Raw genomic sequence first — 16201 nt, 5'->3', positions numbered from 1 at the left:
CCTGTGCATTCATGTCCCCAAAACTCTTCTGCGCATGTGTATATGACGTCATCGAATTGTGAATGAAACCACCGCGCATGCGCGTCCAGTACGCGTTGGATCTGATCCAGTACGTCATCGTGCTACAAGCTGCAGCGAGGACTTCTTGGCTATTCGCGCAAAGTTGGATGTGTGAACATTTTGAATCCATTCGCGTCACGCCCGTTTCACACATACTCCGTCTGCAGTGCGTGTGCGGTGCGTATTTTTTTCCGTCCCCATGTTAACGGATGACAGCTACACTGCACGCGGATGCGGTCCGTCAGTCCGTTCCAGGAGCGGTGCGTCTGCAGCCGTGCACGGATCGTTTTCGTACCGAGTCTATTTTTTGCTGCGCTGCGTTGCTGCATTAAAGTTAAAGTGATAGAACATTGTTCGCATTCAAATAAACATGTACTGACGCGAAAATCTAGTAATTTCACCACAGATGCATATCATTTAAAATATACTCGTTTCAAAGTCAACACATGGCTTTTTTTCTCAAGTAAAGCAACAAAACGACACCTTACCTGGCATTTAGGTAAAAAAGAGTGCCATAATGGAGAGCACTCGTACTTTCTTGGATGTGGAAAGCAAAGTTCTTTATGACCTGCAGGATTTCTTTTAAAAGGGTGTAAAAATGATAGAAAAGACGAGAGTCGGCTGTTTTTGAATTGCCTATTGTAAGTTTCTAATTTAAAATGTTCATGATTTTAGGCTATAACCTGTGTTTAAATGTTTTGCCTCTTGTGTGAGCTGAATCTAAAGTATATAAATATGAATAAATGAATTGAATAAATGTTGTTTAAATGTAGTGCGTTAACCTGACTTCTATGAAAGAGTAAACAAAGAGAATTGTAATTCTGACGAGCCATGTTTAGTAACAACTTTTGGATTTTAAATAAAAATAATTAATAAATGCTGTGTTTGTTTGTGGTATGCAACAGCGGATCAGTTGCGGACTGCAAACGCAGCATATGTGAAAGCACTACAGGGCGTGCGGATCCTGCACCGCACACGCACCGCAGACGGAGTATGTGTGAAACGGCATCATTCGCGCGTCACATTCACTACACAACAGACGCGAATTCGCGTCATGGGAGGGGCTTCTGCCAGGCAGCGGCAGTCGTCAGAAGGACTAGCCGAGTTAAGGCTGCTCTCGCCGGGGTTGATTAGCGCTGAGCTCCGGTGATCGCCTGGGTCTCACACCTCCGAAAACACCAGATCAAATGTTCAAATAGGAGCTCTCTTAATACCGTATATACCCGGATATAAGACAACCCTAAATATAAGAAGACCCCCCATTTTTCAGACTTATTTTTTGGTGAAAAAATCTGTTTTTCAACAAAAAAAAATGTATCTTAAAATTCTACTGATAATGAATTGGATTTTTTAAACCCATTCATTACAGGACTCGACATTAAGCATGTTCATGTGCTTGTCCTTCGGATAAGTAAATCCATTCACTTGTTTTCTAAATAAAAAATCTGATTGTCTGGAAAAAAGGTTTATTTTTTTTGTGTTGTCGTAGCTAAATATAATTTATTTTGAAGCAATATTCTCACCAGTGTTCAATCAGCTTTGGTATATTGATATCTGCATATTTGTGATATGTTTACCTTTTTTAAAGGGCATTTTAACCCCAAATCTTATATTATATTCTTTGTATTATATTACGTTCAAATAAAATAAGACACTATAAGGCTGTTACCAATTAAAAATTGAAACTACACAAAAAAATTACACCTTCATTAAATAATGTTGTGAGATTTGTATTTTTCGATAAATAATACATTTTAGAAAGAATGTTTAAACATGAAACTGTCACGTCACAGACAAGGGAAAATGGTGCGATGACTCATTTGCAAAAGAAGTGATAATTTATTAACAAAATAAAACATAAATACAAAACAAACACCCACGAGGGGGCAAAACACATAATAGACCCTTTTACAGCCCACGTGATCAAAGAGTTGCGCGTGCATTTTGGCAACGGAAGTGGCGTTTTTCCCTAGTTGTTCTAACGTGTTAGCAACTCCGAAAGTTTATCAAAACGGTTTCCTAGCATCAAAATGTCTGGCTGTTGCGTTTTCGGTTGCACTAATCACTATTCCACCAATGGGCTTAAGTGTTATAGGATTCTGACAGGATCACGGCCGTTTCAGAAGAACCGGCGGTACCTTTGGCTGCAGGCGATTAATGCATTGATTGGAACGAGGACATAAAAATGCTTGCATAAAAAAATTACATTTGTAAAACATTTACTGCACTTGAAACTTAATTATTTATAATAAACCTCCCAACACTGGCTGCCACTGGTGTGTATAATGTACCCCCCACCCCCAGATTATCATATCAATAATCACAGTACTTATCAATTTCATTTGTAATGATTTTATTAATAGTTTAATTGCAAGATAACCATCTGAGAAATGTATGCAAGAAATGTAGTTGGTATTTAAGTACTATAGCATTACAAAATTAAACTTTAAACAGAAGTGTGTCGACACATATGAATCAATAACAACATAAAATGTAAGGAAAAGGATAAATGTATGTCTGTGTGAAGAATAAGAATAAATGTAGAAAATTGTATTGGACATTCTGTGCATGCCCACAGACAGCGTATCCATAAGCATCCAGTGATTTATATTCTTGTCTCGGGTGGACACGCTCGGTTTCTCAACTAAATACGTATATATCCGACCACTAAGTTATATCTGGCCATCTGCTAACATCTTCTATCCACTCCACTATAGTACACGGATCTGGTAGCCGAATACCATTTGATAAAGTCAACTTTTTAAAATAACTTTCTCGGTTTGTGTTGCTTAATCCGCTCACGGAGCTTGACATGCTGCTGATTCTCGCCACAGTTTGTTGCCAAAATGCGCGCGCATACGTTGCTACGTCATCATTGTATACAAACAGTAAAAGGGTCTATAGAACATAAACTAAAACTCAAAACATACCAACAGAAGTCACTGGGGGAACGGAAGACGTATACATGAAACAAGGATCCAACACAGACTGACAAACACAAGGAGCTTATAAGGGGAAGAAATCAAGAGGGAACAGGTGGGAGAAATCAACACTAATCAGATAATAAGGGGGAGGGATCAGACAATGACAGGAGCACATGCTCAGAATGACAAAACCCACATGTGCACACAAGACAGGACAGGCATGTGAAAGAAACTAAACCTCCAGTAGGTGGCAGCAGGTTTGTCTTAATGAGTGAGTCATTGAGTCATTCATTCAAACGATTCATTCAAACGGACAATTCATTCCAGATTGAGGCAGTCGTTTACGAACAGGTTATTGAATCTTTGATTCAACTGATTCATTCAAACACTGAATCATTCAGTAACACACACTGTTGCTGTGAGACGCGTGCTGTTTGGAACTTTGTTGCTTAGAATCTTTGTTTGGATCTATTTTCACTGCTGACATAAAACAAAAACACTCAATATTGAAATGTAAGTGACTTAATGTTAATTTGTTTTTGGAACTGTCATATGAAATCAGTGTCATTTTCAGTCGTGATGATATTCAGGAAAACACTCAATTGGTTGAGTGATGTTGTTGAATTGTATTATATGTTATATAATATATAAAAACAACATTTTGAATGTTTACCGCAGTTTCTCTGTGTGAGCAGCGCTCGTGTTGTGATTTATCCTCGAGAGGCTGCGCAAGCGTTATATAGCGAATAAAAGACGACCCCCCCTCCCCACTTTTCAGCCCATTTTTACGACACAAAACCTCGTCTTATATTCGGGTATATACGGTAAATAAACCACATATTTGAGCTTTAAACAACTACATTCTCGCCTGAAAAACTCGTAAAACTACATTTTGTGACACAATAACAATATTTTTTAATTACTCTGGCCTCGCGGTTTCTCATCCATCACTTCACCGTGTGACAGCAGTAAGCAGGCTCCTCATTGGTTAACGCGGAGCGAATATCTGGCAAAGTTCAGATTTTTCAATTTGAGCGATTCGGGCGAATCACGCGTTCAAAATGCTCAATTCGCGTCATTCTTGCCGCCTCATTCGCACCATTCGTGCAGCAGAATGCCTATTCGCGTCTCTACATTGACTTAACATGTAAATCACTCGCGCGAATCGCGTCATTCGCGTCCGGTGTGAACGCAGCATTAGAAAGGCGGGGTTTAGAGAGACTGAATCATTGATTGAACCGTTTCAGACACAAACACAATATTGTTGTTTATTGTTATTTATATTTATTACATTTTATTTGATTAAATTTTTATATTTGGTAATATTTATTTATTTTCATTCATTCATACTTTATTATTTTTTATTTTCCTCTTTATTTACTTGTATTCCTTTATTTACCTTTTATATTTAGATGTCTTTATTTTTATTTGTTTATAAAATTGTATATTTATATATATATATATATATATATATATATATATATATATATATATATATAGTACAGGCCCAAAAATCGGACACATTACTATTTGTAATGTTTTTGAAACTGCTCATCAAGCCTGCATTTATTTGATCAAAATAAATATATAAGTATATCTGAAGTCTCTCCGTCGACCCAACTCTGGTCTATGTGTGGACTCTCCATAGGCGTAATGGTTTTTATACTGTGCAAACCATATTTTCTATCCCCTTACACTGCCCCTACCCCTAAACCTACCCATTACAGGAAACATTCTGCATTTTTACTTTCTCAAAAAAAACATAATTTAGTATTTAAAATGTCCTCATAAACCACATAAACAGGCACACACACACACACACACACACACACACACACACACACACACACACACACACACACACACACACACACACACACACACACTCACTCACTCACTCACTCACTCACTCACTCACTCACTCACTCACTCTCTCTTTCATACACACACACACACACACACACACACACACACACACACACACACACACACACACACACACACACACACACACACACACACACTCACTCACTCACTCACTCACTCACTCTCTCTCTTTCATACACACACACACACACACACACACACACACACACACACACTCACTCACTCACTCACTCACTCACTCACTCACTCACTCACTCACTCACTCACTCACTCACTCACTCACTCTCTCTCTTTCATACACACACACACACACACACACACACACACACACACACACACACACACACACACACACACACACACACACACACACACACACACACACTGCCCCTACCCCTAAACCTACCCATTACAGGAAACATTCTGCATTTTTACTTTCTCAAAAAAAACATAATTTAGTATTTGAAATGTCCTCATAAACCACATTTATAGTGTAATACCCATGTAGTTATACAAATTTGTGTCCTCATAAACCACATAAACAGGCACACACACACACACACACACACACACACACACACACACACACACACACACACACACACACACACACACACTCACTCACTCACTCACTCACTCACTCACTCACTCACTCACTCACTCACTCACTCTCTCTTTCATACACACACACACACACACACACACACACACACACACACACACACACACACACACACACACACACACACACACACACTCACTCACTCACTCACTCACTCACTCTCTTTCATACACACACACACACACACACACACACACACACACACACACACACACACACACACACACACACACACACACACACACACACACACACTCACGCACTCACTCACTCACTCACTCTCTCTCTCTTTCATACACACGCACGCACGCACACACACACATACCCACACACACACACACACACACACACTCAGTTCTCCTGTAGTGTCCGCGGCTCCAGCCTGTTCAGATTATAATTAACCAAACAAAGCTTATTGATTCTGCTTGTAGCTGAAATTGTTTGTGTGCGCTGGAGGTTGGAGGAGCGCTTGTTGGCTATAAATAAAAACCGAAAGGAAAGCATGTAATGGATGCCGGAGAGCCGCCTGTTGTATATTTCTCTGTCAGTTTTAGGAGTCTTGCTCAGGTTTAGGGCGGTGTCTGTCTTTATACGGATCCCGCCGTGTGTCATCTTAAGCTGTATTGACGCCGAGTGGGGTTTATGTTCTCTGAAGGCAGGCGTGGATTTATTTAACACAATAAATCAAAAGATTGTCCGACAAACTGCCGTAAAACACAAGGTCCTGCGAGGAACATCGGACAAATTGTTTCGAGGCAGAAGCTCTGAATTAAAAGCTCGGCTTCACCTTTGACAGGATCAGTTTCAATCTGAACCTGAATTTAGCTTTCGCTTTTCTGTGCTGTGATTAGTGAAGGGTCATGTGACACTGAAGACTGGAGTAATGATGATAAATTCAGCTTTGATCACAGGAATAAATTACACTTTACTATATAATCACATTGAAAATATTTGTATTAAATCATAATATTATTTCACAATTTTTACTGTATTTTTAAACTTATTTTTGATCTTTTGAGCATTTTAGAGTGTGTGTGTGTGTATATACAGCGTACAGTGATTTAATACTGTGCAGCTGTCCTGTAAAGTCCTCACCGATCAGACAAACACACACACACACACACACACACACACACACACACACACACACACACACACACACACACACACACACACACACACACACACACACACACACACACACACACACACACTGTCTCCAGAGCAAACGACATTTAGAGTTTTGTTTATTAATTCAATTGACGAGCTTCCTCTCACGGTGAAGGACGGCCATTGTGGGAAATGTCACGTTCGTTCAGAGGTGTGTGTGAGAGCGCATTAGAGACGTGTGCTCAAATAAGGACTATGGGAAATCAATCGAAGGTTGAATACTCACTCACACACACACACACACACACACACACACACACACACACACACACACACACACACACACACACACGCACACACACACACACACACACACACACACACACACACACACACACATGTTGGTCTATGTGGTTTACAGGGACTCTCCATAGGCGTAATGGTTTTTATACTGTACAAACCGTATTTTCTATCCCCTTACACTGCCCCTAAACCTACCCATCACACACACACACACACACACTGCCCCTAAACCTACCCATCACAGGAAACATTCTGCCTTTTTACTTTTTCATAAAAATCATCATTTAGTATGTTTTTAAGGCCATTTTAATTATGAGGACATTTGATATGTCCTCATAAACCACATTTATAGCGTAATGCCAGTGTAATACCCATGTAGTTATACAAATTTGTGTCCTCATAAACCACATAAACAGGCTCACACACACACACACACACACACACACACACACACACACACACACACAGACACACACACACACACACACACACACACACACACACACACACACACACTGTGCAGGAAAACCTGCTCTCAATTTAATTAAACCTTAATTAAGATTATTATGTTCAGTGTTGCAATTACTCCGATGAATCTGAAGAGTGTAATTCAGTGTAAAAACAGAGCCAAGCCCATCAACGCATGATTGTGTGTGTGTGTGTGTGTGTGTGTGTGTGTGTGTGTGTGTGTGTGTGTGTGTGTGTGTGTTTACATCCACAACGACCTGCAGCTTTTCCAGAAAGAGTTCCTCCGGTGTGAAAGATGAAGATGTCTAAGCGCTGTCATATGTGGGCGGTGCTGCAAAATTTATGTACAGAATTAGACATTTACATTTCATGTCTATTTATTTGGAGACACTCTGGCAACATCAAATCACTATGGCAACATCCTCCGACTTCTGCAACTGTGTGTTCTCATTATCTGAGAGATGACCTGACCGTACGCTCATTTACATACACGGCAGAAAATCAAGATGAAATACACTCGCTCAGATTACCTTAAAGGGATACTTCACCGCTTTTTCATATTAAACTATTTTTCCCTTAACTAAGACGAGTTGATACATCCCTCTCATCTCAGTGCGTGCTCTGTGCACTATGCAACTTTTCCGTCCACTAGAGGGCGCCTATTCAAAACTAAGGCGTAGTTTGATGACGCAAAGTGTGAGCGCAGTATCTTGGGACATGCAGTCTTCACCTCACAGCCGGTGGGAAACAGGACTCGGGCAGAAATCACGTTGACGGTTGTGATTATTAACCCTACTGTATAGTGTGAAGCAGAGCAGGAGCGAGTGTTGAGGAGCTGAGCGGGGAGATTGTTAATGAGATAAACAACACACACCTTGCGAGCAGCGGGACTTTTATTATGACGGGACGGGACACAGTCGCCGTGCGCCTGCACAGATCCGCTCTTTCGGTTATGATTATGAGGTAAAGCAGCTCTGTTTATCATATTAGATACATTTAAGTGTGTTTAAAATGATGTTAACGTCCCTACGTGCGTTCACTTGTTCACACTGCTAAGAGTAAAGCGCTCCTGCCAAATAAAACCGGAAACCGAGGGTAACGCAGATATGACGCGATTGACAGGCGACTTCCTCAAACGCTATGCTGACACGTCCCGGTCCTCAGTTAAAATAGCAATTTTCTCACAATTTACAAATAGTTGGACATATTTGGAATATTGTAGGTTCTCAACTGAACATAAAAAAATAAAACACCGACCTAGTGGTTTTTGGATATTTTCCTGCAAAAATACTACATAGTGCACCTTTAATCTCTCTGACGCGCGGTGTTGATCTGATAGCATTTAGCTTAGCCCACTAAGCCCAGTTCATTCACTATGGTACCAAACAGAGATCAAGTTAGAAGCCACCAAACACCTCCACGTTTCCCCTATTTAAATACAGTTACACCAATAGCTGAACGATCAAGTATGATGACACAAAAGTCACGCCTGAAAAAAGAGAATTTTTCAGCCGGGACTTTTTACTGCGCCGAGCCGAAGTACTCTCAGAAGTGCTATTCCACCACACATTATAGTTCTCCTTTTTAATCCGCTTAGAAAAGCGCCACGTTTTATTTTATGTCATCATACTTGATCGTTCAGCTATTGGTGTAACTGTATTTAAATAGGGGAAACGTGGAGGTGTTTGGTGGCTTCTAACTTGATCTCTGTTTGGTACCATAGTGAATGAACTGGGCTTAGTGGGCTAAGCTAAATGCTATCAGATCGTCACCGCGCGTCAGAGAGATTAAGAGCACACACTGACACGAGAGAGGTGTGTGTCAACTCGTCTTAGTTAAGGGAATAACAGTGTAATATGAATTAGCGGTGAAGTATCCCTTTAAACAAGACATTACACAATGCAAGACAATAGGCATCATGAGATGAGTTTGAAGAACTCACTTTGAGCCGTTTTGATGTTAAAAAAACAACAACAAAAAACTAAAAAATTTTTTGATTTATTTTAAATTATATTTTCAGTGTCAGTGTTTCTGAGCTCCTGAAACGCCTCCATTTTAGTCTTGAGTTTTCTTCTGGGAACCAGCATGTCACAATATTCCTCATTATAATAATTAATGCGCATAATAAAGGGGCGTGGCCTGGTTGAGTTAGTTAGTCATGTGTTGAAACTGCCAGTTATGGTAAGGGGCGGAGCATTTCTTAAACACACTTGACCAATCACAACACACTGCTCCAGCCGACCAATCAAGGCACACTGTGCTTTTCAGAAGGCGGGGCTTCATAGAGACGGGAACTAAACAGAGCGTTACTGACAGACTGGGGAGAGACGAGCCTTGTAAATTCAAGATGGCAGACCAAGCTGCGTGGGGGTGTAGTGTGTTGTGAGTTGTCGCAGTTAATTTCTCATTTGTGACTGAAGCTTTTAGACGGTTTCTGCAAATTGCTGGACAATTACACCCTGTTAATACTAACAAAGTGTGATCATAAATCTTGCAATTTATGGTCTTAAAGCACACCAGTTAGTTTTTTTGTGTGTAAATATGTATGTATGATTGTATGTATGATGTAATCTGTTAAACCCACGTGAGATTTGTTGCTGTCACTCTTGGCCAGGAGATTTTTAATCTCAATGTGCTTCTTTTTCCTGGTAAAATAAAGGTTATACAAATTTTGTTTACGATTTTTTTTTCCGCAGTGCATTAATTTTTATTAATCTCTCTCTCTCTCTCTCTCTCTCTCTCTCTCTCTCTCTCTCTCTCTCTCTCTCTCTCTCTCTCTCTCTCTCTCTCTTCATCTTCAGTATTTGACGTGGTGTTTTCCATCCTGGTTGTTCCTCCTGTTTTCTTGTCATCTTGTTTCCCTGGTAAACTGTGTCTCACGCTGTGACAGGCTCTCTAATGAGACTCACACACTAACGAGCCTCATTCTGCTCCAGAATATTAATCCTCTCAGAAAACCTTGCTATAATTATTCACACAACAGCAGTGTAACAAAATTCCTGCTTAACGCAATCATAGCGAACACCGTTTTAACATCTGCTTGTATTATTACTTTTTGGAGAATTCCAAAGAAATTCAATTTCCTCTGCAGTAGGAAAGTATGATATTATAAATGCATTTAAATGAATTTGATGTATTTTTTTGTAGTCCACCAATGTGTGTGTGTGTGTGTGTGTGTGTGTGTGTGTGTGTGTGTGTGTGTGTGTGTGTGTGTGTGTGGGCATGTTTTTGTGACATATGAGGACACAAATGTGTATAATGCCATGGGTATGACACAGGTATTACAGGAGAGGGTGAAATATGAGGACATTACCCATGGCCCCACTTTACAAAAGGCTTATAAATCACACAGGAGGAGTTTTTATGAGAAAGTAAAAATGCAGAATGTTTCCTGTGATGGGTAGGTTTAGGGGCTGTGTGTGTGTGTGTGTGTGTGTGTGTGTGTGTGTGTGTGTGTGTGTGTGTGTGTGTGTGTGTGTGTGTGTGTGTGTGTGTGTGTGTGTGTGTGTGTGTGTGTGTGTGTGTGATGGGTAGGTTTAGGGGCAGGGGCTGTGTAAGGGGGATAGAAAATACGGTTTATACAGTATTAAAACCATTACGCCTATGGAATGTCCCCATAAAACATGGAAACGTGTGTGTGTGTGTGTGTGTGTGTGTGTGTGTGTGTGTGTGTGTGCAAGTGTGTGTGTCCGCACATGTGCGTGTGTATGTACTTGCGTGTTGTTTGGAATGAAATACTTGCATATTTCAAAGCACGCTGCCTACAAATGAAAGAAATTGAAGCTTTGTGCAGTGATTTGTTGTCAGATGGTCTCACTCAGTTGGTGGCATCTAGTTATTATCTTGCAAACAAGTAGTTATTTGTAATTTCTATTCAATTTTGTGCAACTTTTGTTGGTCTGATCACCTAATGAGTCAATTAGAGGGATGTTAGTTAAGTGCATTGCATTGTGGGGTGTAATGCTGTGCATATTGTATGCAGAAACACTTGTTATACACACTGCAAAAAAAAATTCTTCAGTATAAATATCTAAGCATTGTTAAATAAAGATGCATTAACCTGATAAGTGAAATGACTTGATTTAATGAAGTGACTTTATGATTAAAACAAGAACAAATATCAGCCAATGCAGTCAGAAGAATAATCTAGTTTTTCCCTTTGAATTTAGTTTATAGTTCTGGCCCCATTCTTATTTTAAGCATAAACACACTTCATTTTAATCCATTTTTCAGAAAACAAGACTTTGCATCCCAAGTAAATGCATTTTGATTTAAGAATCTTTACATATTTGTTCTGGAAAACGAGGCAAATATATATATTTTTGACGTATACTAATTTGCTGTTGTGAGAAAGCTGGATGTGTGTCTGTGTTTGTGTCTGGTCTTGTTTTTCCAGAAGTAGAGCATAACATATGAATCAAGCCGTCTGCAGCCTTTCACCTGATTACTGTCACAGATATATCCAGCACCTGTCGTCTGTTCTCAGATCAGCTGTAATAAATAGTCTTCCCCCGGCTCTGCCTGTCAATCTGGCGTCCGGCTTTCGCTGAGCTAATGGGCCGTTGAATCTATATGCATTTGTGCTTATTCCTCTATCATTCAGCCTATTCAGTAAATATAGGCCAATTTGATGCAGACGCACGTATTTTACACTCTGGGGAACATGACGTGAAAATTTATCTCTGAACAGACATGTGCCTCTCAGGGGAGTGAAAGGCATTACATAGTCGTGTTGGTTTTTAATATTTCTCTAATTTACAGAAAGGCTCTAGCCTGACGTGGTCAAACTCAGCTCTAGTCAGAATATGAGTCTGATGCTCCATTGGGCTGTGATTACGGGGCTTGTTTCAAACCAACCAGGAAAGACCTCGATTGGATAGAACTACAACCAATAAGAGCAGCGGAGCGACGCATAATAGTAGTTGTGAAATGTTAACAGAACTCAACAGCACTGTGTTGCCAAATCTGTGTTTTTTACCGCGGGTTGTTTTCTATGTCTGCGCGTTTAAGCGACTATTATGTGATATGTAGACCCATGAATGCGAATTTTAGCAGGCAACCTTGCCAAAATAACACACATTTTACCCCCCAAACGCCTTTTTTTCCAGGAGTTTCCTGTTCTCTCTTCATCGGCAGATATTATAACCGTAATTAAACTAAACTATCCCTGTTCTCTCTTCATCTGCAAATATTATAACCGTAATTAAACTAAACTATCCCTGTTCTCTCTTCATCGGCAAATATTATAACCGTAATTAAACTAAACTATCCCTGTTCTCTCTTCATCAGCAGATATTATAACCGTAATTAAACTAAACTGTTCTCTCTTCATCGGCAGATATTATAACCGTAATTAAACTAAACTATCCCTGATATTATAACCGTAATTAAACTAAACTATCCCTGTTCTCTCTTCATCCGCAGATATTATAACCATAATTAAACTAAACTATCCCTGTTCTCTCTTCATCAGCAGATATTATAACCGTAATTAAACTAAACTATCCCTGTTCTCTCTTCATCAGCAGATATTCTCTGGCTCATTTCACAACAGTTCCCACACCAGCGGTTTAGAGATTATCATGACAGAATATGCTAATCAATGACTGAAGATCGTTAACTCATAAACTCATCAACTATTCCTTCAGAAACGTCCTGTCTCATTCTACATGACGCCTCTTCTTCTTGAGTCTCTCCATCACTGTCTGACTCCGGTTTGATCATAAAAGGCTGAACAGTTTCTGATATTTTCAGTGTGTGTCTGCGTGAGGTAATCTGAGCTGCTGACATGAGCTCTTGAAGCTCCGCCCTCTTCTAGAAAGGGGGCGGGGTTCAGCAGCTCATTTGCATTTAAAGGAGTACACACAAAAAATGCTCACCCTCAAAAGGTACATTTTTAACATGCTGTGTTTTGAGCTAAAACTTCACATACTTCATCAGAGACTTATTTTACATCTTGTAAAATATGGGCATTATAGGACCCCTTTAACAGAACTGTTTTGCACCATTATTTATTATAAATTATTTATTGTTTTAAATTCATGTTTTTGGTAATCTTGAATCAGAATAACTTCATCTCTTCTCTGATGACGAGGGCTGGGCCACCTGTCACTCACATGAGATCAGCCAATAGCAAACCAGCCATCCAATCAATTCCCCACAGACACAATCAAGCCCCGCCCCTACATTTGTTCTTGTTTGAGAAGCGTTTCACTCGGATATACGGCACAATAGAGAAGAAAAGTGTTGCATTGCTGATTTTAAACTAGCTGTTTATGCTGTTGTCTTCTGTATGTAAATGAGGATGTGTTCACTCTCTCTCTCTCTTGCTCTCTCTCTTGTTCAGCAGGTGTGTCTTTCGTTCAGAGCTGTGATGCTCTTCTTGGATTGTAAGATGGTGGATGCTCTTCGTGGCCGGAGGAGGGTGCGAGTCTCCGTCTGTAAGCCGCCCTGCTCCTTCTGGTTTCTGCTGCTGTTCGGTGTCGGTGGACTCGTTCTCTTCATACACCTGCAGGATCTGTCGGATATGGTGCTACAACAGGCTCCAGGTAAGGAGAAATGGACGATTATCATCAACAATCGACAATGTGTAATCGATGCGCCATCCTCAATAAACCCGTCTTTTGCGTGATACCCAGAAATATTTTCTAATATGAATAATAATCATACACTGTTTGATAAAAGGCCAGAGGAGAACTGAGTCTGGTTTCTCCTTAAGGTTTATTTTTCTCCGTCATGCCCTGATGGAGTTTCGGTTCCTTTGGTCGCCTTTGGCTTGGGTTGCTCAGTTGGGGACACTAAAACTATGATCCAAGTTATTCAACTAAATATACAAATAAAATTAATAAATTAGGTCTTATTTAATTCTATAAACTATAATACTGATCTGCCAATATTTTCACTATATGATGAATTTAAATAAGCTGATAACATTTGGTACAGCCAAATCAAATTCTGTTGCAATATTGCCCTGTTTAACACTGTGAAGCTGCTTTGAAACAATCGGCATTGTAAAAGCGCGATATAAATAAAGATGATTGATTGATTGATTGATTGATTGATTGAACAATCAACATGTAGAATAAGTTTGGGATATGTCATGTGCAGTGATGTCGCGTTACTCTAATCTGACTACTTTTTTCCAGTAATGTGGAATATAACGCGTTACTATTTCCAAACCAGTAATCAGATTAAAGTAATTTATCCAAGTCACGGTGAGTTACTATTTTAGTCATTTTCCTTAGTAAAAAATATATTGTTGCTTTCTTCTTGCGTCTCGTGAGAGTATTTTTTCAGGAAATATTTTTTTTATTTCAACTTAAAATGTCAGGAGATACATCGTTGACGTTACTGTTAAAAATGCACTTCCAATAAAGTTAGTGTAGGCAAAGACGATTGTCATTTCTGTGTTGAGGCGGCAGCGGTGTTGTCGGCAACTGCTGATTGTAACTAAAAAAGTTGCTTGTAATCTTACTTAGTTACTTTTAAAATCAAGTAATCTGTAAAGTAACTAAGTTACTTTTTAAAGGAGTAATCAGTAATCAGATTATTTTTTCAAAGTAACATTGGCAATAATGGTTATGTGTGCCATTGGTTCTCAAGCTCATGGAGTTCATGGTTTTTCTAATGAATGTGGTATGTGGGTTTTATTTCCGAGCATGCACACCTGCGTTCTTAGAAAATAGTGTATTAATAATGAATATATTTATGTCCGAATCTGTTCAGTCCTGCCGATTCACTCGTTCGCCAGCCAGTGTCTCTGTGCAACACCATCTGTCACAAAAACATCCAGAACCATCATGATTTTGGCCCTTATTTTCATTTTTTGGGGAAGAATGTCTCACCACTGAGAGAATGTTTAACTTGTAAAGCCTGACATAAGAAATTATAGTAACAAAAACAAATAAACTTTATTTTATAGTGTCCCTGTTGCATATGTACTTAGCATAGTAATAAGAGTAAATTATGCATTATGAATCTAAAAGGATATTAAGATGTATTTAATATTACTTGAGAAACAGGCATTCAAACCCAAGACAAAAAAAAACACAAGAACTACTTTGTTCCCATTTTTGTACTGTCACCGTTGGCTTATAATAAGACAAAGATTGCTAAAGTCAACAGATTATTCTAATAGACCAACCAATCTCTGTGTGCAAATAAAATAATGATTTCTAAAGTCCTTTTTACACCCCTGAAATTTGGCTCCAAATCTCAGGTGAAAATTATCATTTTGACCCTCCTCTACATCTCAGTCAATATGCATCCACAGCAGTTCATATTTTGGCTTTCATCACTATTCATGTTTGTCTTTCTACTGAAAAAAAATATTAACAAAATCTAAAATTTGAACCGGGGACACAGCGATTTTTGTTGAGCATCATATTTGATACATCAGGCTTTTATGGCTCATATAGTCTAATGCAGTGAGAATACGGTGCTCATACTTGAGGAAAATGTCAGTGTTATTCAGATGCATAAACTTAGCAAAATACACAATATACAAATACAAATATACAATTTGGTGCAGATGCTGATATTTATATGGCCAAAAATAAGGCTGAAATTCTGTTGCTTGTAATGTAAATCAATGAGATCTTTATAACAGCTGAGACTTGCATTAAAATGCATATAAATATCAAAATATGCCAATAATATGTCTTAGGAAGACTGAATGCTTAGTTTTATGTAGTTTTAAAAACATATAATGCAATGCAATACAATGACGATTGACGGATGAACATATAAACCTTAGTCAAAAGCCGATGATCATATTTGACACTCATGATTTTTCTAAAAAATGATGTATGGATAATCAAGTAAACCT

The 16201-nt window shown here is 39.1% G+C and overlaps 1 protein-coding gene across 5 annotated transcripts in view; it reads left to right on the top strand.

Moving 5' to 3' along the window:
* chst8 (carbohydrate (N-acetylgalactosamine 4-0) sulfotransferase 8) overlaps positions 1-16201 on the top strand; it is a 251157-nt gene that overhangs the window by 38578 nt on the left and 196378 nt on the right. For 4 of the 5 annotated variants that reach the window (XM_067419129.1, XM_067419131.1, XM_067419127.1 and 1 more), the window contains exon 2: positions 13724-13922. In XM_067419129.1, coding sequence (XP_067275230.1) covers positions 13748-13922 — 175 coding nt within the window. In that variant the 5' untranslated portion in view covers positions 13724-13747. Of the gene's footprint in view, positions 1-13720; positions 13923-16201 lie in introns of all 5 variants that reach the window. The other variant, XM_067419128.1, reaches the window with a different exon arrangement.

This window comes from Pseudorasbora parva, chromosome 16 (genome assembly GCF_024679245.1).
Source record: "Pseudorasbora parva isolate DD20220531a chromosome 16, ASM2467924v1, whole genome shotgun sequence".
In the NCBI taxonomy this organism is placed as follows: Eukaryota; Metazoa; Chordata; class Actinopteri; order Cypriniformes; family Gobionidae; genus Pseudorasbora; species Pseudorasbora parva.
The sequence above is the reverse complement of the archived record's forward strand: the minus strand, read 5'-3'. Positions and strand labels throughout refer to the sequence as shown.